Below are 22,782 nucleotides of genomic sequence, written 5' to 3'. Positions count from 1 at the left end.
GGTTTTAATAATTCCCACATTGTCCTTTTGCCCTCTCAACCCTATGGATTGTAGCAGTTTATTGGGATTGCTACCGTTATTACATGGTACTCTTCTCTTGCTCCCTGACAATTTCTTATATGAACTGGTATGGTTTCTGTCTCTTGACTGAATCCTGACTGAAGCATAGCAGAGGACACAGGCAAGGACCTTTGACTGTTTAAGTTTGTATGCTTTGAGCATGCTCAATAATGCTTTTGAACTTGAGGTTGAGCTGAGTTTAGTGACATAGAAGGCAGTAAAATAGAGTGAAACTGGTTTTGGCATTCCTGAACCTGGGAAAGTCCGGACGTTTGTTGAGTTGATGGCTATTTTCATAGACTGCACTGTTTCCCTGATCCCCACCCCCATTTAACCTTCTTATTTATTTTTGCCATTTTACATAATCTGTCTCAGTTAAACTCAACAATCCTTATTGTATCCAACTAGGACACTTTTTACAAATTCTAAACTAAATCCAGGGCTACCCTCAGTTGCACTAATGGGTGGAGCCATGCTGTAAACCAGACTTCAAAATGGCCCGCAGCATGCCTTGCCACCCAGTATTCATGTAGTCACCTCCCACTCTGAGTAGGGCCAACCCGTGTAATTGATAGAATATGATAGAGATGATGGTATGTGACTTCCAAGCCTAGGTCATAAAAGACATTGTGACTTCTGTCTCACTCTCTCCTGGATCGCTGGCTCTGGGGGAGGTCAGCTTCCATATCGTGAGGATACCTGCGCAGCGGTATGAATCGGTCCAGGTGGTAGAATGAGACACCTTGTAAGTAGCCAGTGCTCATTTGCCAACCATATGAATGAGGCTCTGCAAACCAGTTTGTCCAGCCCCAGGCAAGCTTTAGGTGACAGCAGTCCCAGTTCTCATCTTCACTGCCACCTTATGATAGACTGTGAACTGGCTCCACCTTGCTGAGCTTTCTTCAAAAAACTCACCCGCAGAAACTGTGAGATAATAAGTGTGGTTGTTTGGGACATAAGTATTGAAGTAATTTGTTATGGACCAAATAGATAACAAACACAGACCGTTACATTAATCAGTTTATGGCTTTGGTCTTGGTGACAGGTATTATGATAGAGATAGAATACAAGTTGTGGTAAAGACACCAGATGAAGTAGTAGCTTTGCCAGAGACAGACTGCCACATGCAAGTTCTCAGGTATTCTGCAAGCCTAGTATAAATTATTACTTGTTGATTGCCAAATAATCAGAGAAAGGGAAGTGTTTATTTCTTTGTACATGGAGGCAACCAAGTACATTTTCTTGTATGAAGTTCTACAAGTTAAGGACGCTTCAGTTTTTCTAGCCGACTTCACAACTTTAACCAAGGGTCTAGATTCCTGAATTCATGTTTTTATTTTTCAGGTTTGGGAAAGCAACCAACAATATGTAGGGTCAGATAAAAAGCTTCCAAACAAGGTGTCATGAAGTCCTTTAACTTATTGATTCCTTCCTTCCCCCAGTAAATTCTTTAATAAACTGGAATGCCTCATCTTTCACAAAACTTTGATAGGGGAACCCGCTAGCATTTTGGTTATTCTAGTATTAGTGTCAGCTCAGATGCCGTATCTGATAGTTCTTGAAAGATCTGGGCATTCCCTCTCTCCCTGTGTCTAACATTGCTAGTTTGTCTGCGTGGGGGAAGATTAGGGGAGTTGATAGTGTGTATATTTACTGTATGGTTCTTTCTGAATCACTGGTGCATTTCTTACCGCTTTAGTGAAAGGGGTGCCCCCTCTGGATTCTACCGAGGAACGTGGTCATCTCGTGGATTTGGAGATTTGTATGTCAGATGCATTGTAACATGCCAACCTCTCTGAGCCTCTTGACTTTTGGTACCTCGCCAAAGCAGTTCTGGCATCTCTACCTCATTTGTTGTAGGCCATTATTTTTTTTCCCCAAGCTTTGAGGAGCCATCCCAGTAGCACAGAACTGACTGCAGGTGTCCTCCCCAGGAATTCAATCCTGAGCGAGAGATTGTACCCATATCAATAACATCTCCCTTTTATTCTGTTCCCTTGGTCCAGCATGCTCATGATTGATTTTCAACATGCTTTTCCAGTTCTTGCTGGTACATGTGAGCCACATCCTGTGGTTATTTTGGTGAATTATTTTCCTGGTCAGGCTGAGACTTGAACTTATTTATTGGCAGAGAAGTCATGAGGGGAGGGAAGGTAGGTATCATCTTATGAGGCATTTACCTCAGTAAGGCTCCTGTGGTGCAGGCAGGGAGAACCTGGTCTCCCGTGGCAGTGGGAGCGGGCCACTTCTTTAGGCCTTTAGGGTTAGCAGAAGCTGCGGTTCAAGGTTCTGAAGATATTCCCCGTGCAGTTTTAAGACCTTACCCCTGCCCTCTCAGGGCCCTGATTTTAGTGTTGGAGATTAAAAGAGGAACGATAGGTGAAAACTTCTCTGCAATTTGACTAATAATCAAATCCTAGGCCTGATTTTTAGCCTAATCTTTCCTCTCGTTACAGCCAGCAGTTAAAACCAGAGTAATCAGAGGAGATAAAGGGAAAATTTAAAGGCTATTATAGAAGTTTTGTGGTTTTCAGTTGTGCTTTTAGTTGGTGGTTGGTTGGCTGAAGCTTGTGTTTTGTTTTTCCTTCAGCATATTGATGACACAACAAAAACCACCTAAACCCACAGTTCTTGTAATTACCGTTGCCATTTTATCTCTCAAGTGCTAACGATATTGCACAAGCTAGCGCATGTCCTGCAATCTGTATCCCCGCCCAGTTCACCACAGAAGACTCTAGTAATCGCATTACAAGAGCATGCCAAGGGGGATTATAAACCACTTACCACCAGTGTATTCGTTATCTATTGTTTAGCAGCTTAAAACACAGACGTTTATGCTCTCTAAGTTTTTATTGGTCGGGAATCTGGGAGCAGTTTGGCAGGGTGTTTTGGTTCAGGATCCCCCACAAAGCTGTAATGGAGGTGTTGGCTAGGGCTGTGGTCGTCTCAAAGCTGCACTCAGGAGGAATCCTCTTGAAGTTTTATTCACATGGCCATTGACAGACCTCAGCAGATCTACTTCCAAACTAACCTGGGTCTTCTCCACAGGGCTGCTTCATGCTGTGACAGCTGGCCTCTCCCAGAACAGACAATCCAAGAGAGAAGATCCCAGAATGGAAGCCATGGTCTTTCTAGAACTCATTTTGGAAGTGACATCTCATCATTTCTGCTTTTAAAATTGAGTCAATAAGTCTAGTCCACATTTAAGGAGAGAGGATTACACAGGGGCATGAAAACCAGGAGGCAGGGACCACTGACCACAGTGCTTTCTTTTGGCATCTTGTTTGACAAGTGATCCACTTCCAAAATCCCATCCTTAGGATTGGCTTCCTAGGACTACCTGTGGTACCAACTATCTTAGTTTGGGATTCCCCAGAAGCAGACCTTGAGACAAAAATTAGATTTCCAGTAGTTTGATTAACAAAATGAATGGGATACTAATAGGAAAGTGGGGAAATTCCATTTCAGACTTGGAAAAATAGTGAAGAGTCATCCCAAGGCCCAGAGTGAATAGGTTTGATAGCACCTGTCCCTGCTATCTGCAGCGAGCAGGCATCCTGAAGGGAGGACAGGATGTCCACCTCTGATGCTTACTCTGTTTGGGAAGCAGAATCTCACAAGAGCCCCTTGACATCATGATATCCAGTTGGAGAGAGAGACTGAGGATGTAGCCCACCTTCCTGACCAATCTTAAATCATGAAGCTAGTGGGTTTAGGTTAAAAAAAAAAATGACATTTTTTTTCCTGGTCTCCCAAGGTCATCTGACATGCAGGGCTGCTGTCTGATTCAGTGGCTCCAGATCTAGGGAAGCCCAGGCTGGAGTAGAAGAGACTTGAACTAGGGGAGTAGCTCCTGTTGTATGTATGGTTGGGAGAGGGTTGGGAGAGAGACTCTATATCTAGGAGATAGAGAAGGAAGTCCTATCCCAAGAGGACTGATAGTCCTGGTTCTAGGAGAATTAAGAGGGGGTTTAGGCAGAGTGGCAGGGAGCCAGGGTAGAGAGACTGGATGCCACAAACCATTGCTGGATCTTGTCTTCCCCACATCTGCTTCTTGGCGGAAAGAATGTGTGGGACACGTTAGTAAGGGACTACACAATTACCCCCTTTCTGTGGAGAGTGGAGCATAAACTAGTTTTGTTGTTTAATACCACAACTGTCCCCTAGGGAGTGTGGATCCTGGTCAATGACAAGACTTGCCCCAGCCCACTCTGCCCTCCCACTGTTTTTCTGCTGAATCCCTAGATGGCTTAGTTATAAAGCCATGTAATAGGAACTGCTGAGAGTAAACTGTCCTAGCTAATTGAAGAACTTGAAATTGCTTTGATTATCCAGGAGAGAAGAGGTGAATGCCATAGACATTAGGTGATGGCTTGAGGCTGGGTTATATAAGAGGAAATATCACTATAAGTTTCTCTGAGGGGAGTTATGTTAAGAATGAAATACTTAATGTTCGATGGGAATTTATTTAAGTTGATGTAATGAAGACCTCTCTCTTCTATCAGCTTGCTTCAGCTTGAATGTTTAAAAATCTCATGAATGGTGAGTTTTGTTTCTTTGGTGTGAAATGGGCAGAGCTTCATGGGGTGGGAGAGACAAAATATGCAAGGAAACGTGGGCCCAGAGGTAGAGATGAAAATGGGAGTATCTTGGGGTGACTTGTTTAAAGGCTCTGGATTTGGGTGATTCAAATCAAACTTAGCTCTAAGAGGGAGGATGTTACTGGGTGACTTTAGGTCACATAAGAACAGTATTGAGGTAGTGAGGGTAGGTAGAAGCCAGATATGAGCCTACTGCTGAATGTGTGGGAGGCAAGAAAATAGAAACAGCGTTGTGTAGATAATTCTTCTAGACCGTGAAAATGATACTGAATGCAATTTAGTTGGTGACATAAGCTGCAGATCTTGCATATATCATATTGTACTTAAGGTTGCAGGATACAGCGGATACTGAAAAAAAGAGAAAAAAAAGTTGAAATGTTTCTAAGCAACATTTGTTTTGGATTTCAATTTTTTTTTTACTTTGTAGACAAATAAGTTAGATTCAATTCCCTCAGGTCAGGTGAAAACGGGCAGATTAACTCAGTTGTGAGACTTTTCAAAATGGCGTGAAGCTCCACGGGTAAAGAATATGTAAGCAGGCTTATTTCCTTGTGGGGAATACCAGTGCCCAATTTATGACTGGTGTCTGGTTTGTGGGCCAAAGATAGACGCCAGAATTTGGAATTCTGAAGATAATTTCCTCTTTGATATAAAACAAAAACAACAGTGGCCTCTTTATAAACTATGAATTTGAACTTGGGCTAAAATTTTATGAGCTAACTTCATTAGTCAATGTGTCATGCAAAAAAAAAAAATGTAACCAGCCAGACTGTAAATTAAATGCTATTGGTAAGGGTAGGTAAACACTTAAGTATTTCAGGATTACATATTTTATAAACTGTGAGAATAAAATAAAATATAGAGGGGAAAGAAATGTTTTACAAATTCCTGAAGCCTTAAATTCCAGCCATTTCTTCCTGTTTACTGCCTCCCCCAGCCCCCACACACCTTTTTCTTGGTCCCAAACACTCAGACATAAAGATTATGTGAGCAACTTGCCATTTTCCAGTTTTCATTAATTCAACTGCTTCATTGATTTTATCCAGATTCAGAGTATGGGTGATTAGTGGGTCTAGATTAATCTTCTTTGCCATATAATCAGAAACCAGTTTAGAGGTGCTCTCTCTGCTTTTCCAGCCTGGAAGTACACAGATAAACAACAGATTTTGTATATGAGACTCACCGGTAACTGGTGGAGGCACTGGCCTTGAGGAAATCTAAAGATTTCCCATTAATTTGTCTCAGTCATCCCGAGAATGACTGTCCCAACTGTACACCTTATCTGGAAGGCTTTTCCCTTGAAGGAGACCGCTGATACTACAGAGGAGAATGTACTCAAAGCGAGGAGAACATGGATCTCATCTTAGCTGTTCTTGGTGTCAGGCTGTAGTGTTTGGGGAGCTGTAAACCCATATCTAATGTGTAGCAAAGACCAGAGTCCTGGGGCCTATGAAAGGAAGCAATTCAGAGGCTGTGTGTGGTGTGTTTTGGTCTGCAGCTTCCTGCCAAAGCCAAGTATCTTAAGAGAAGGGCTTTAGTCATGGCAGGGATTTTAGTCACAGTGTTTAGAAAAAGAATGTGTACAAAGCAAGGTAAGAATGAAATGTACTTTATGGAAGTAAGAATTGCACAGGGAAAGGGGGTCAGCTAAGGCAACGTAAGCTTGGCATCCTCTTTTATCTGTTCTCGTGATTTTCAAGAAACGCTATCCTTACGTTTAGCATTTATACTATTCTTATATTTAGCATTGTGCTAAGTATCATGCCTGGTGGGTCACGACCCAGAATGTGGTGACCTGCTCCTTCCTGGAAAAGGGTGACGGTAGTGTGATTGTGCAGGCAAGCAGCAGTGTCATAAGGCACTTATCCTGTGACAGGATCTTGGCAGTTACTTTTCTTGGTGCCGTCCTGGGCTGTGTTCTCTAACCTTCCTGCTTACTCTCAAAACTCCCTAAAACTTTATTTTCTGCTAAGTTGACTTCTGTTATATGTAAGCAATTCTTTTTTTTTTTTTAAAGGTTAATATCTTTTTTCTTTTTTTTTTTTTAGATTTTATTTATTTATTCGACAGAGATAGAGACAGCCAGCGAGAGAGGGAACACAAGCAGGGGGAGTGGGAGAGGAAGAAGCAGGCTCATAGCGGAGGAGCCTGATGTGGGGCTCGATCCCACAACGCCGGGATCACGCCCTGAGCCGAAGGCAAACGCCTAACCGCTGTGCCACCCAGGCGCCCCATATGTAAGCAATTCTAACTACTGCTCTCTGTCATGACACGAATGGCCGGGATATTTTTCTCTTTGTTTTTATCTTTTAAAAAAATTAAGATATAACTAACATATAACATTAGTTTTAGGTGTACAACATAATGGTTTGATGCATGTTATATTATGAATGATCACTGCTAAGCTAGTTAACATCCGTCACCATACACAGTTACAATTTTTTTTTCTTGTGATGACAACTTTGAAGATGTATTCTTATATTATCTTTTGCTCGGTGATCTAGAAAGCATTTTCATATCTATATGAGAAATACTTCCAACTGTTTTTTAAACAAGGAAAGGGTCCAGGACCATACACTAGGTGAAGCAGTGTTTCTTAATAATGGCATGGCATTTTGGGTGGGGAAAGTTCTTCACTGTGTACATGGTACGAGGTTTAGGCTCCAGTCTAACACTGTCCCCTCCCACTTTCTGAATTTTTTGAGGTAAAATCGACATAGAATATTATTGTTTTCAGTTGTACAACATAGTGATTTGACATTTGTAAACATTGTGAAATGGTTACCACAGGTCTAGTTACTATGTGCCACCTTACAAAGTTAATACAATATTATTGACTGTTTTCCCTGTGATATGCATTATATCACCATGACTCACTCATTTTATAACTGGAAGTTTGTACTCCTAATCCCCTTTACCCATTTGGTACCCCCAACCTCCCTCCCCTCCGACAACCACAAAGCTGTTCTCTGTATCTGTGAGTCTGGGTTTCGTTTTGTTTGTTTCATTTGTCATGTGGTATTTGCTTTTGTCTGTCTGACTTATTTCACTTAGCAAAATAGTGCGAGGTCTATACATGATATTGAAAATGTCCAGATTTCATTCTTTTTTGGCTGAATGGCACTCTGTGGTATATATAAATACACCACATCTTTATGCATTCCTCTACCGACAGACACTTAGGTCGTCTCCACAGCTCGGCTATTGTAAATAATGTTGCAATGAATATAAGTGTGTCCGTATCTTTTTGTGTTAGTGTTTCCATTGCTGAAATTGCTGCATCATATGGTAGTTCTATTCTAATTTTTTGGGAAACCTCTATACTGTTTTCCACAGTGGCTGCACCAATTTACATTCCCACCAGCAGTGCACGAGGGTTTCCTTTCTTCCACGTCCTTGTGAAGGCTTGTTATTTTTTTGTCTTTTTGACACTAATCACTCTGACTGGTGTGAGCTGGTATCTCATCATGGTTTTGATTTGTGTTTCCCCGATGATGAGTGATGTTGAGCATCTTTTCATGTGCCTGTTGGCCAGCTGTTTGTCTCCTTTGGAAAAAATGTGTATTTAGATCCTCTGCCCATTTTTTTGAATGGAATTGTTTGATTTTTTGTTACTGAGTTGTGTTAAGGTCTTTATGTATTTTGGATATTAACCCTTTATCAGATATATGATTTGCAAATATTTTATCCTATTCCGTATGTTGCCTTTTCATTTTGTCGATGGTTTCCTTTGCTGTGCAGATGCTTTTTAGTTTGATGTAGTCTGGTGTTTATTTTTGCTTTTGTTTCTTTTGTCTTTGGAGTCAGATCCAAAAAAAAAAAAAAAAAAATCACTGTGACTGGTGTCAGGGAGTGTACTGCCTATGCTTTCTTCTAGGAGTTCTGTGGTTTCAGGTCTTATATTCAAGTCTTTTTAATCCATTTTGAATTTCTTTTTATATATGGTATAATATAATGGTCCAGTTTTATTCTTTTACATATAGCTGTCCAGTGTTTTCAACACCACTTATTGAAGAGACTGTTCTTTCCCTAGTGCCTATTCTTGTCTCCTTTGTTGTAAATTAATTTGACTGTACGAGCATGGGTTTATTTTTGGACAGTCTATTTTGCTCCATTGATCTGTGTGTCTGTTTTTACGCCTATACTGTACTTTTTTGATTACTATAGCTTTTTAATATATATATTACTATATTAAAAGAAATTAGGGAGTGTCTCATTGTTAGTGTATACAAATACAACAGCATGGTGGTTTCATAGTGATGAGCTCCTTTAGCTCTTGATTGTCTGGGAAACTCTTTATCCGTCTTTCAGATCTAAATGCTACCCTTGTCATGTAGAGTATTCTTGGCTGGAAGCTTTTACCTTTCGGTACTTTGAATATGCCATGCTACCCCCTTCTGGTTTGCAAGTTTTTGCTGAGAAATCTGTCAATAGCCTTATGGGGTTTTTCTTGTATATAACAATTTGTTTCTCTTTTACTGCTTTTAAGTTTCTCTCTTTAACTTTTGACATTTTAATTATATTGTGTCTTAGTGTGGCTTTCTCTGAGTTAATATTATTTGGAAATCTCTGGGCTTCTTGGATCTAGATATCTGTCTCTTTTCCTAGGTTGGAGAAATTTTCAACCATTATTTCTTCAAATAAAATTTCTGCCCTTTTTCTCTCCATGTTCTTGGGGCCCTTATCATGTAAATGTTATCCTAGAGGTGTCCCTTAAGTTATCTATGTTTTGCAAAGTTTCCCTTTTCTTTTCGCTGCTCTGTCTGGATGAGGTCCATTGCTTTATCTTTCAGTTCACTGGTCCATTCTTCTACCTCATCCAGTCTGCTGTTGAACCCCCCTAGTGTGTTTTTCAGTGTAGTTATTATATTCTTAAGCTCAGTTTGGTACTTATGTGACTTCAGTTTGGTACTTAGGTTTCTTATCTTTTTGTTGAAGTTCTCGTTACATTTAGCTATTCTTCTTTTGAGTTTGGTGAGCATCTTTTTGACCATTTCTTTGATTCCTCATTAGGTGGATTACCTATCTTTATATCACTGAGGTCTTTTTCTGGAACATATTTCTGTGTTCTACTTTTTCTTGACTCTCTGGTTCCTCTATATTAGGTGAAGCAGCTGCCTCTCTCATTGCTGAAGGAATGGCCTTGTTCAGGTGATGATCCTTCTTGTTCAACCTTGTCCTAGCTCTTTTTTATTTCTCAAACCTTTGTGATTGTCTAAACTACCTGATTTATTCTTGAAATGCCTCCATTGTTGAGGGTGTACCAAGATCTGTCAGTGACCCAAGGGGAGGAATTTCATTAGCACTAATTTCAGGCTGATTGGAAGCCAGACCCTCAGGCAGCGCCTTTTAAAGTACGTAAATCTCTATAGACCAGTGGAGCTGCAATTATAATCACTCTGGCCTCCAAACCAGGAGGTCTAGAGGTGTACCGCAGGTGACAGTTGCAAGAATCAGCGCTTTAGATGAGTGTATAAGCTCCTTTTTGGGAAATCTTTTTGAGCTGTATCAATGTGAAGGAGGTATAAAAGGACGATATCTTCCTGCTTATATTTCCTGAGAGTGCCTCCTTAGCCTGTAGTTGTAAGACAAACCTGATGCTTGTCCCTCAGGCTAGAGTACCAGGTGAAATAAACAGGCTTTTTTTCACAGGAGGTCTGGGGTTGTGTTTCAGTTTATTGTCTGTGCAGTGCCCTAGGGGTGGTAGTCTGCCAAGAACTGTATTTCTGATTGTTACATTTTTGTAGAGCTCTGGTATGCTATCCTTCTTGGCCACAAAGACTAGGTGATCAAGGAGAATTCCTTGTTCTGATTGTTTGTGCCTGCTGGTTTTAGCCAGGCAGAGTGTAGGGAATGGGGCATGCTCACTGGTTTCAGAAAGGCAGTGGGAAAATGTCCTGACTCCATGTATCCGTGGGCCTCAGCAGTACAGCAAGAGAGTGCCCTGCCTGTGTGTGCATGCAGCCTTTAGGCTGGAAGGAGGAAAATGCTGGACTGCTCGTGCTTGCCAGCTGCAGTCGGGGGCAGGGGAGTGCTGCAATCGCCCATGCTCACAGACTTTAGCTAGGTACCAGGAGAACTCCATTCGTGATTTCCTGCCGCAGAGAGAGAACAGGGGAGCGCTACAATCACTTGTGCCCTCTGGCCTCAGTAAGGGCCATGGGAGTTTGCTGTCTCCAAGCTTGCTCACCTATGCTAGCAGTTCTGTGCAGAGTACAACAACAGCATCGACCAGTGCCTCCATTACTGCGGAGTTTCTCAACTGGCCCCTGCCCTTCCAGCTGATGACCCCAGATTAGCAAATGCATTTCCCTCACATATAGTCCAGGTACTTTTTATTTTTTATTTATTTAATTTTAAAATTTAAAAAAAATTTAATTTAATTTTTTTATTTTTTTATTATTATGATATGTTAGTGACCGTACAGTACCTCATTAGTTTTTGATGTAGTGTTCCATGATTCATTGTTTGTGTATAACACCCAGTGCTCCGTGTAATATGTGCCCTTTTTAAACTGCTGATTTTTCACTGGGTCTTGGGGTAAGCAAGACCATGTATGAGCCTTCTATAGGAAGGAATCTCAGTTTCCTATAGCACTTAGGGACCCACACCTAATGTCAGCCCTGGTTGGTTTTACAAACCAGACATTCTGGGGATTCATCACATCCTTGTGCAAATCCCAGGGGCCAGGGTGCCTGCTGTAGGGTACCAACCCTTTGGTCTTCTGGGACAAGTGCCTATCTGCTGAGATCCATCCTTATTGTGTATCCCTCTACCAGGGTGGAGTTTTTGCAAGACCATGTCTCTGCCTCTTCTCCCCATTGCAATATGATCCTTTTATCCTTTGTTGTATAGAGCATTTCATCTAGTTTTCAGTTTTTAGATCTTTTTCAGTGATCCATGTGTGGCTATAGATTTGGTGTGTTTGTGGGAGGAGAGTGAGTTTAGGATTTCCCTATATTGTATCATTCCTTTCTTGTATCCTCACTTTCTTAAATATTGTCATTATTTGAAAACTATTGACTCAGAGGATTATACTGTCTGTAGAAGGTAGGATTCGTATAATAATTGTTATATGCATGCTTAAGTGGCCAGTGAAATAGTTTATGAGAATTATTTAAAATATTGGTGTTCTTATTTTATAAGAGTTAGCTGAGTATGTGTGTTTAGAACCAATAGTTATCATCTTCAAGTATAATAGAGGGAAAAAGCAGTGGTTGTATCCAATTATCCCAAGTGGAAGAACTGAAAATTATAGTTTAAATTGGATTATTTATGTATTTGTTTGTTTTTGCTGGCCCCGCCATTTATCCACTCTTCATAGATGAATTGGGTAAGACTCCTAGTGTCTGTAACAATATAGTGCCATAGCTAATTTGGAGAATACAGATAGCTCATTAGTCCAAATAATTCAAATATCCCCTAATCCTTATCTCTTTTGCCCCAAAATTCAGATTGTCTAAAATCTCTGGATAAATACATTTCTTCTTAAGTAGTCGATTACTAGTTTATGAACCAGAATCCTAAGCAGATTTATTTAGTTTTCTACTTCCTTAACTTTGTCAATAAACTGCTCTTCTAAAGTCTATTAAAATACAAGTTCTAAGACAGGTTTAAAAAATGGAAAATCAAAGGATTCTATGAAAAAAATTTTTTCTGGAAATAATTCTTATTTGCTTTTTATCACTAGTATTTTTTTTCAGTCATGAGTCCATTATGTTTAATATCTTTGAGTTGATATAACGAAAACTCAGTTGTTTCTGATCACACTTACGTTAGTTGAACAGTGGTTCAGTAGATTCTTCAAAGAACCCCACTTGGCAGATATATAACTCAATTGAAGTATATTATTGATCACAATATTGCCTTTTCTTTTCAATTTATAATTTGCATTAAACTTTGGGCACTGGTTTCTTTAGTAATTAATAAAAAGCTTACCAAGAAGTAACTAAATTTAAATAAAATAAAAATTTTAAAAAAGTAACTGTATTTGTCTAATATCCATCCAAAAACTGTATTTGTCTAATATTTATGTGTTGAAACAAAAACCATAACCTAAATTTCTTCTTTATGTTCCTTCTTAAGCATTTATGACACATTTCTCTGTTTACCACCTCTAAAACCTCATGCATTTCCACTTTTCCCTGCTTCATCCGTACCTCCAAAAACAGTTCCCTTCAAAGAACGTCCTGAGAGGAACAACGAACCACTGATGTTGAGTTGGACATCTGTCAAGAGCCCAACAATCACGCAGACCCCATGGCTCTCATGGCAGGAGGCCAGGGCAGCTTCCTGTTGTAAAGCAATGTAAGACAATGCAAGGGTTAAAAGATGTACTTAAGAGTTGGACCTAATCTCAGATTAACTGCTAAATGGTCTGTGATCTTTTCTGATGCTCCCTGACCTCATTTGAAACAACATTTATAAGGATTTGCTGAAACATAAATAAGAAATTGCATGCTGCCTAGTATAATACCTGGCACTTTTGGACTCAGTAAATGGAAATTAAAAAATGAAAATACTACACACACCCATGGTGGTAACAACAAGAACAATAATTTTTTATTGTTCAAGTAATAATTTTTTATGAGAGCCATTACTGACATGGGTGGTTTGTTAGAATTTTTCTTTTAGGCATCAAGAGGAGTACAACTGGATAGTTGTATCACATCTTGTATTAACCAAGTGATAAACAGATATGTTCCCATTAGTTATTTTCAAAGGCTGTTTCTCAGAGCAAGACTATCTGTGGGAAAGGCTGTGAGAAAGGTTTGGTTATACCTTTGTACACACATGGGGGAGGGAGGGATTTCATGTGTGGTGAGGAATGAAAACATTTAGTAAGCTGAGGAAAACACTGAGGTTGAAAGAGACAGTTACTGGGTTTTCAGACAGCTAACTAGAAGATAGAGCCATGTAATCCAATAGTACATTATTTCTACAAATCCCCAAAGAAGGCAAGTCTCACATTGTGAAATAACTCCCTCTCCATTTATATTCTCTTATGTAAACCACATTCAGCTAAAAAAACAACCACTGCTTGCTTCGTTTTTAAAATGAATCCATTTAGGGGCGCCTGGGTGGCTCAGTCGTTAAGCATCTGCCTTCGGCTCAGGGCGTGATCCCAGAGTCCTGGGATTGAGCCCCTCATCAGGCTCCCCGCTCTGCTGGGAGCCTGCTTCTTCCTCTCCCACTCCCCCTGCTTGTGTTCCCTCTCTTGCTGGCTGTCTCTCTCTCTGTTAAATAAATGAATAAAATCTTTCAAAACAATAAAATAAAATCTAAACTTATGACTGACTGAAGGATTGGTTATTTTCCCTCTGGAAAAATCACATACCACAGTTTCCGGATTTCCGATGACCTCAAAGCAAAATTCCACACCAGCACCTGTCAGATCAAATAAAACTTCTTGGATGGGTTTCTTTAAGTCCTGTGGGTTGATGCACTCAGTGGCACCCAGTTTCTTTGCCTTCTCAAATTTATCTTTGTTGATGTCCACCCCAATGATCCTGGCTGCTCCTGCTGCTTTACAGCCCATGATCACAGACAGGCCAACTCCTCCAAGGCCAAACACGGCACAGGTGGAGCCCGGGGTGACCTGAGCACGTGAAGGCAGAAAACAAAAGCAAAGGGAACATGTGCATTAACTCAATTGGAAAGACCCAAGTCTGTATATACTTTTTATGAGATATAAGCAAAGGACATTTTCAAATCAAACTCATTGTAACTAGAGAGTTTTAGTTTCTGAGGGTTTTTCTAGATGTGGAATACTTTTTGCTAGAGGAGCAAAAAACAACCTGTAAATAGACTTTTAAGTTCTGGGAATTAGCATGAGTAGAAGCAGTTTAATGAATTTTCATCGAATCTTAAGACTTATTTAACAGAGCATTTATTTGATTCCAGTTATTTTTGAGCTTTTAAAAACCATCCTCATCTTCCTGCAGCCCTTCCTTTTTCTTTTCCTTTGGAAAACTTTGCATCACTTACAATGTCAATGCCTTATGAAGGCAAAGTCCTATTTTTTATTGGGTCCAAAATGAGACTAGTTCAAATCGAACCCCTTCTGTCCTATTTCTCTATATAGGATTGGGACTAACAGACTTTGGGAGAAAACAAAGTACTGAAATTAAACAACCATTTAAAGAAGGTAGCTGGGAAGGTTTGGGGGTTGTCTCAGAAACAGTAGTTTAATAGTAACCCACTCAATCAGAGTGGGATTGCCTGACCAGTTGGTCTAATACAGCAGCATCTCTTCCATCACCTGGTCCTTGTACTATCCTTTTATTTTATGAGCACTTGATTACCACCTGATACGTCATACAACAGAATAGCAGCTCGATGAGTTTTGTTAGCAGCTGCGTGTCAGCACCTGGAGCAGTGAATGGCTCCGTAAATGTTGAATTAAAAAAGAAAAAAAGAATGAACTGGAATGTGGGAGAACACAGTAATTTTGCAACTGTGTTATGTTTTAACTCCCAGGAATTCCTGGTATCTCCACTTGTGACTGGCGTCCAGACTTAGTTTTCTACTTACTACTACCGAAAGGAAATGGGAAAGATATTGAAGGGGGCCATGGGATGGCTAGACAGTAAAGAACTCAGGGCTGCTTAGAGGTGGGTTTGTGATTTTTCCTCAGGTCGTATGATCAGACGTGCCCAGATGCATGAAGCTCTTCGTCTCCATCGACCAAGAACTCTGTTCATACTGGTGTACGTGCTCCTCACCTTGGCGGTGTTGATTGCAGCACCGTACCCGGTGGAAAAACCACAGCTAACTAGGCATACTTTCTCCAGAGGCGCAGCTGCATCAATCTTGGCAACCGAGATTTCTTTTATCACTGTGTATTCAGAGAAGGTGCTTGTATTTGCAAAGTGATACACTGGTTTTCCCTTGCAGGTAAACCTACTGGTACCACCAGACATCAGGCCGGATTTTGACTGTCTGTTATAGACAAAAAAAAAAAAAAAAACAAAAAAAACAACCCAAATTTTTTATCTTGAATTAGAAAACTTAGATTTCTTCTAAGGAAATTGAATTTTTCGAAAAGAAAATATTAATAAAAACTTACTTCCTTTCTATACAAAGATAGTCCACAGGATTAAGGCAAGAGGCACATTCTCCGCACTGTGGTAGAAAGAGCGTGATAACTTTATCTCCTAAAGAGCAAGAGCATTTATTAGGTTATTATTTTTCAAAGTAAAGAGATAGCTGGCTTTCAGGACTTCAACAAGACACCCCAAAAATATGATAATTGAGAATTAGTTCCATGTTTAATGGTGCTTGATTTTGTGGAAAATATCAAATACTTATGAAAAGAAGGGATGTCTTTAGTATCTGTGTCTAGCCCTGGGCTCAGCAACTGTATCTCAAGGAACTTGCCTTCCTGTAAATTCCTCTTGAAACCAAATGATTTTGTTATATAGCCATTGAGCCAAGTCTTATTTTATATTTTCTATACAACTTCTGCCGTGAGGGATTGGATGTAAAATAGTATGAATACCACATGCTCACAGAATAAGCTTCTTTATCAGGGAGCAAAGAGTGTCTGTTTGCTCTCCTCTGTGTTTTATATTAGTCTGTCCTTGGCGATGAGACCAAAGGTAGGCAGGTTTCTCTTGTAATGTGTGAAGCCTAAGAAAAAGATTAGAATAACTTGCTTGTGATGGACTTACTGACTGTCCCATTCTCTATTATCGTAGAGAAATTTGTTTCATGTTTTTAATCCCTTATAGGATTTGGGCTTTTTAAGTTTACTTTTAGTTTTTCAAAAGTACACATACATATGGTAAAACATTTAAACTACACAAAAGTGAAAAGTGGCACCGTAGTCTCTAGTTCCCTTTTCTCAGTCTAGAGACAGTTATTCTTATCAGTATCAGTGGTATCTTTCAGAGATATAACCCATTTCAAAATATAAAGGCTGACATACCGTTTACCCTGTTTGTAGCACTCACTTTTTTAGTTAACAATAGATCGTGGAGATTTCTCATTTTAATGATTTTTGTTTAATAGTTACACAGTATTCTGTTGTATACACATATCATAATTTATGTAACCAGTCCTTTGAACACTGATAGACATTTGGGTTGTTTCCTGTTGTTTTGTCTGCCCCCACCCCCTGTCATGAAAAATAACAATGCAATGAATATTTTGTGCACACATGAGCTGTGGTAGGCAGAATTTAAAAAATGCGCCCCCCCAAGTGTCCCATTCTAATCCCCAGAAACTGAATGTGTTATCATACCAGTGAATATATTACATGGAAAAGGGGGCTTTGCAGATGTAGTTAAGTTTGTTGAGCATTTGACATGGAAATAGGGAGATTATCCTGGATTATTTAGGTGGACCCAAAGAAATCACTTGAGCCCTTGAAAGAAGACAAGAGGAGAAAGCAGAAGAAGACAAAGTGATTGCAAGCAGCAGAAGGATTTGATATGCCAGGGCTGCCTTGAGACTGAAAGTGGGCAAAAGGGCCACATGAGAAGGAATGTGAGCAGCTTCAAGGAGCTGACAGCTGGGCTGCTGAGGTTGAGGACCTCAGTTGTACAGCCTCAAGGAATTGGATACTGGCAACAACTTGAATGAGTTTAGAAGTGGATTTTTCTCCAGAATCTCCAGATGAGAACCAAGCTGATCAACACCTTGATTTCAGTCTTGTGAAACCCTAAGCAGAGAACTCTGTCAACCACCCCCAAGACTTTGGACCCACAGAAACTGTGAGATAATAAATTTGTTTTGCTTTAAGCTGCTACATTTGTGGCGATTTTTTTTTTAACATCAGCAATAGAAAGCTAATACATGAGTATTGATCTATGGAATAACATTCTAGAATTGGGAGTATTGGATCCAAAATATACACGTTTAAATGATGTTACATATTGTCAGATTCAGAGTTGTACAGATTTACTTTCCAGGTAATAAGGATCGAGGTAGCTATTTGCCTGTACTCTGTCAGACCTGTATATTATCAAACTTTTCAATCTTTACTTATCTGTTAGATAAACAGTGTTTTCCCATTGTATTTTATTTTATGTTTAAACATTTTTTATTTAAATTCAGTTAATTAACATATAATGTATTATTGGTTTCAGAGGTACAGCCCAGTGATTCATTAGTCTTATATAATACCCAGTACCCATTTTTGTATTTTAAATTTTTATTCAGTATGTTTGAGGTTAGGTATCTTTTCACATGTATATATATGTATTTTCTCCAAATGAAATGTGTATTTCCTTTGCCCATTTTCCTACTGGGCTGTTTTTATCAAATTGCTTTTAAAGAATTCCTTATATATTAGGGGAATTTACCCATTGTCATATTTGTTGTTGATTTTGGGGGGTATTTTTTATAAACAAAACTTTAAAAACTTGTTATGGTGTTAACTTAATCTGTATGTTAGTTCATATCTTCCAGATTTTTGTGTTGATTAAAATTTCCTTCCTTTCCCTGAGGTAATAGAATGTTCTCTCATGGTATTTTTTCTTCTTTTTTTTAAATTATTTTTTAAAGTAAATTATTTAATTATTAATTTATTTTTTAATTATGTTGTGTTAGTCACCATACCATACTTCATTAGTTTTTGATGTAGTGTTCCATGATTCATTGTTGGCGTATAATACCCAGCGCTCCATGCAATACATGCCCTCCTTAATTCCCATCACTGGGCTAACGCATTCCGCCCCCCACTCCCACCCTGAAACACTCAGTTTGTTTCCCATAGTTCCATAATCTCTCATGGCTCATCCCCCCCTTTAATTCCCCCCCTTCATTTTTCCCTTCCTTCTCTTAATGTCCTCCGTGCTATTCCTTATGTTCCACATATAAGTGAAACCATGTATTTGTTTGAGAGAGAGAGAGCACAGAGGGAGAGGAAGGAGAAGCAGGCTCCCCGCTGAACAGAGAGGCCGGAAGCGGGGAGGCTCCATCCCAGGACCCTGAGATCATGACCTGTGCCGAAGGCAGATGCTTAACCAACTGAGCCACCCAGGCACCCCTTTCTCATGGTATTTTATAGCACTTCTGTTGTTCCACTTTTAACATTTAATTCTTCGATTCATATGGCATATTTCCTGGGCATAAAGGATGTAATAGCAACTCAACTTACTTTTTCCCCAGATGATTATCCAGTTGTTTCAGCATCATTTACTGAGTAATCCATGTTCTCCCCCTCAAATTTGAAAGCCAAACCAAACCCTGTGTTAAATTTCTCTATATATTTGATCTAGTTCTGGACTCCTTCCCTATTTGGTTCCACTGATGTGTTCAGCTATTTATTATATGCCTCATTTTAATAATTTTCAACAGTTTTCCTCAGTTTCCTTTTTTTCTTTTTTTAATAAATTTTTGCCTCATTTGTACTTTCTTTCAGGTTCAGTTTTACTACAATCTATTTCTTGTTCTTACTAATATCAAAATAAGAATGCAAGGATACATTTAGTATTTTTGTGTAATTTGTAAATAATTATCCCTCCTTTCCTAAGAAACGGGCAACTTTTCACCTTTTGTTTCATTTGATCTTAACATTTAAGAGCTGCTTTTTATTTTCCTGATGTGGCTTCCAAGTTGCTGCAATTTCCTATCTCCAGGTGCTAATTCATACCTGTTTTCACTGTGCTCACTCCTTCTCCCACACTCTCAACTATTCCAGCTGCTTCATGTCCCAAAATGACAGGATAATGGAGGTAAGAGGTTTTATTTTCCAACATTTTTATCTCTGAACCACACAGTCCTGTGGCCACAATCTGTGTGGAAGGCAAAGAGTAACATGGTTTTCTCTGTCTCAAATAAAGATGTTTCAGAATTGTTAATCTTTTTTTTAATTGTAATTTTTTATTTAAATTTAATTAACATACAGTGTATTATTTGTTTCATGGGTACAGGTCTGTGATTCATCAGTCTTATACCCAGTGCTCATTACAACACATACCCTTCCCAATATCCATCAGCCAGTTATCCCATCCCCCCACCCCCCTCCCCTCCCAATCAAAATCAGGGAAATACAAATCAAAACCACTATGGATACCACCTCGCACCAGTCAGAATGGCTAAAATTAACAAGTCAGGAAATGACAGGTATGTTGGAGACGATGTGGAGAAAGGGTAACCCTCCTACACTGTTGGTGGGAATGCAAGCTGGTACAGCCACTCTGGAAAACGGTTTGGAGGTTTCTTAAAAAGTTGAAAATAGAGCTACCCTACCACCCAGCAATTGCACTACTGGGTATTTACCCCAAAGATACAAATGTAGTGATCTGAAGGGGCACCTGCACCCCAATGTTTATAATAGCAATGTCCACAATAGCCAAACTGTGGAAAGAGCCTTGATGTCCATTGACAGATGAACGGATAAAGAAGATGTGGTGTGTATATATATATATATATATATATACACATACAATGGAATGTTATGCAGCCATAAAAAAATGAAATCTTGCCATTTGCAACGACATGGGTAGAACTATAGGGTACTATGCTAAGCGAAATAAGTCAATCAGAGAAAGACGGTTGTCATATGATCTCACTGATAGGTGGAATTTGAGAAACAAGGCAGAGGATCATAGGGGAAGAAAGGAATTGTTAATCTTTTAAACCTTTTTATGAGTTTGATACACTGCATTAATATTAATGCATTTATTTCTTAGCTTTAATTGTAGACAGGGGCCAATAACAATTTGTTTAAAGCAATTCAGTGGTTTTCATTAGCTAATTTCAGAATCAAAATGATGATTTCAGAGTTATGTGGTTTCAGAAAAGACCACTGTAAAACCATAGTGTACATCAGAGGTCTCACTTGTCCTTCACTGAAGCTTGTGGGTGGGAGTGTGGAAGAGAAAGACCAATTATAGAAATGAAAGAATTGGAACACAGAAAAGCAAGGGATGTCTCCCATTATAACTGAAGCCTTAATTTATTTCACAGGGGGGCTTTATAGTTATATTAATCATACAATATGGTTTATGGATAGAAACTTCTTTTAATTAGTAATTAGTATTACAGTTGTAAATAAGTATCCTTTAGGCATTTAGCCTATGCTGTATTTCCCTAGCCTTTTGTCTGGCTGGATTAAAAGACTCATGGAAATGAAAAAGAAATAGCAGAGTATGTAGTTTTCTTTCTGAGTTGAACATTGTGAAAAGAATGTATTAGTAGTGAACAGCTTTGATTTTTGGTGTGGAAATGTGATTTTTTTTTTTTTTTACCTTTATGCGAACTTCCTTTGCCTTTGGTGGGGCCACTTCTACCTCCTCGATGGAAAATGGCACACCAGGCTTCCAGAGTATGGCTGCTCTGCACCTAATAACCTGGGAAATAGAACATGGCGCCAGAAAGGGAAACTCCTTAGGCCGAGGAGATGGAGAATTCCTATATTAATAATTATTAGAAGGTTTAGTCCAGTTCTACACTCAAGCCAAAAAAAAAAATCATTGCTTAAATATATGCTATATGTAGCTTCTAAATACCAATTCAGCTTTTCTCGTGGTACCAGTTTCTGTATTCAAGTTATTTTTACAATACTATTATTTACATAATGCTATACAACAAGGGGATAGATGTCATATTTTTGATATTATCATGAATGAAGTCCAGTGGCTGTTTCAGCATGAGGATGGCATTTGCATTGTGGGAGTTGTATGTGATCCTAGGTATGGGAGATAATCAGTTTTGGGGTGGAGGGTTAAGTTATGGAGCAGGGAATAGAGACCATTAGTTCTGGTAGTTCATCAAATGGTGGTGGTCACTGCCAGACTAAGGTTGGAAAAGTTGGTGGCAAGGTAATATTTAGGGGTTCTCATTTCAGCCCCTCCCCCAACCCTGTACTTAATATAAATCCTCTTCCTATGTTGTCTTACCTTTTTTTTTTTTTAATAGATTCAATCACTACCTTTTTGGAGATGACCTTCACAATCTGTATCTGTGGATAAACTTGTCCCTAAGCTTTAGACTTATTTATTCATCTCCTATTTGAATGTCCTATAGGTACCTCACACTCAGCATTTAAACATGAATACGTTGGGAATGCCTGGGTGGCTCAGTTCGTTGAGCATCTGATTCTTGATTTCAGCTCAGGTCATGATCTCAGGGTCATAGGATCAAGCCCTGCGTCAGGCTCCGTGCTCAGTGCAGAGTCTGCTTGAGATTCTCCCTCTCCCTCTGCTGGCCCCCCCTCCCACTTACTGTCTCTCAAATAAACAAATCTTTAAAAAACAACAGTGACAACAACAACAGAACATGAACACATTATTTCTTTTTCCTTCCTCCCGTCCCCTTTTCCCTTCCCTTTTCCTTCCCCTCCCCAACCAGTGGTGGACACAACATACAATTTATTTCTCCCTCTGTCTTCTCTGTTTCAGTGAGTGGCCATGTAGTCTATTCATTTACCTAAGGAGAAAACCTGGGAAGTAGCCTTAATTTATCTCTCTCCCTCAACCTCCACAATCTAAAATTTTCTGGATACTTTTCCCTCTTCTCCATTCCTGCCACTACTGTGTGGTCGGTGTCCTCATTGCCTTTCACCTAGCTTGGGCTCATGAATTTCAAATCCATCCTCTATATTATTTGCCATCTGAACTTTAATCCTGATCATGCTAATCTTCTACCTAAAAGTGATAATCTGACTAATAAGAAGGAAAGGAGAAGGAGAGGTACTGAGATCAAGATTGTCTCCAACTTTTAGGAATATAGGTACTATTTGGGTGATAAGGTATAGGTAAATAAGCACAGGAGGTAATACAATCATGACCCAATGTAAAGGAGAAGACTGTACTTACTTTTCCGGTAGTACTCATGCTGCCTGTGTTGGTGGTGTTCTTGCCACAAATGAATGTATTGAGAAAGAAGGGATTCTGGCTACAGCTTTCACTGTGGAAAGGGGAGAGGTCAAGATCACACAGGTCACTGGTTAACCAAGAGGTTGGGTCCTGAGCCTTTTTTTTTTTTTTTTAATAATTAGGTAATTATTATACCCAATGCCTGGAAACTTAGATCGTCCATTTCCGTGAGGGAGGTTTTCCTAAGTATAATCTGAACAGATTTAGCTCAGTGAAAGTGCAGAAAAGGTAAAATTACACAAATATGTTTTTCTTCTCTCAATCATGAATCTCCCTCTTAGTATATCTGTCGA

At 39.4% G+C, this 22,782-nt stretch overlaps 1 protein-coding gene across 2 annotated transcripts; it reads right to left on the bottom strand.

The window, feature by feature from the left end:
* Positions 1-2,891: 2,891 nt before the first annotated feature.
* Positions 2,892-22,527, bottom strand: ADH6 (alcohol dehydrogenase 6 (class V)). Of its 2 annotated transcripts, none has more exons than XM_045792327.2 (9): positions 22,430-22,527; positions 20,861-20,962; positions 19,261-19,402; positions 15,730-15,817; positions 15,386-15,602; positions 13,999-14,259; positions 12,821-12,953; positions 5,661-5,799; positions 2,892-5,009 (listed from the first exon to the last, which is right to left on the bottom strand). In XM_045792327.2, the coding sequence occupies exons 1-9, from the start codon at positions 22,445-22,447 to the stop codon at positions 4,985-4,987; spliced, it is 1,125 nt and encodes a 374-aa protein (XP_045648283.2). In that variant the 5' UTR covers positions 22,448-22,527; the 3' UTR covers positions 2,892-4,984. The 2 variants fall into 2 exon arrangements, with proteins under 2 accessions (XP_045648283.2, XP_087720092.1); XM_087863966.1 differs by having other exon boundaries at positions 20,861-20,998; positions 22,430-22,482.
* Between the last annotated feature and the right edge of the window lie 255 nt (positions 22,528-22,782).

The sequence above is a fragment of the Ursus americanus genome, chromosome 8 (assembly GCF_024610735.1).
Source record: "Ursus americanus isolate L20-20 chromosome 8, mUrsAme1.1.p, whole genome shotgun sequence".
Lineage (NCBI taxonomy): Eukaryota > Metazoa > Chordata > Mammalia > Carnivora > Ursidae > Ursus > Ursus americanus.
The sequence above is the reverse complement of the archived record's forward strand: the minus strand, read 5'-3'. Positions and strand labels throughout refer to the sequence as shown.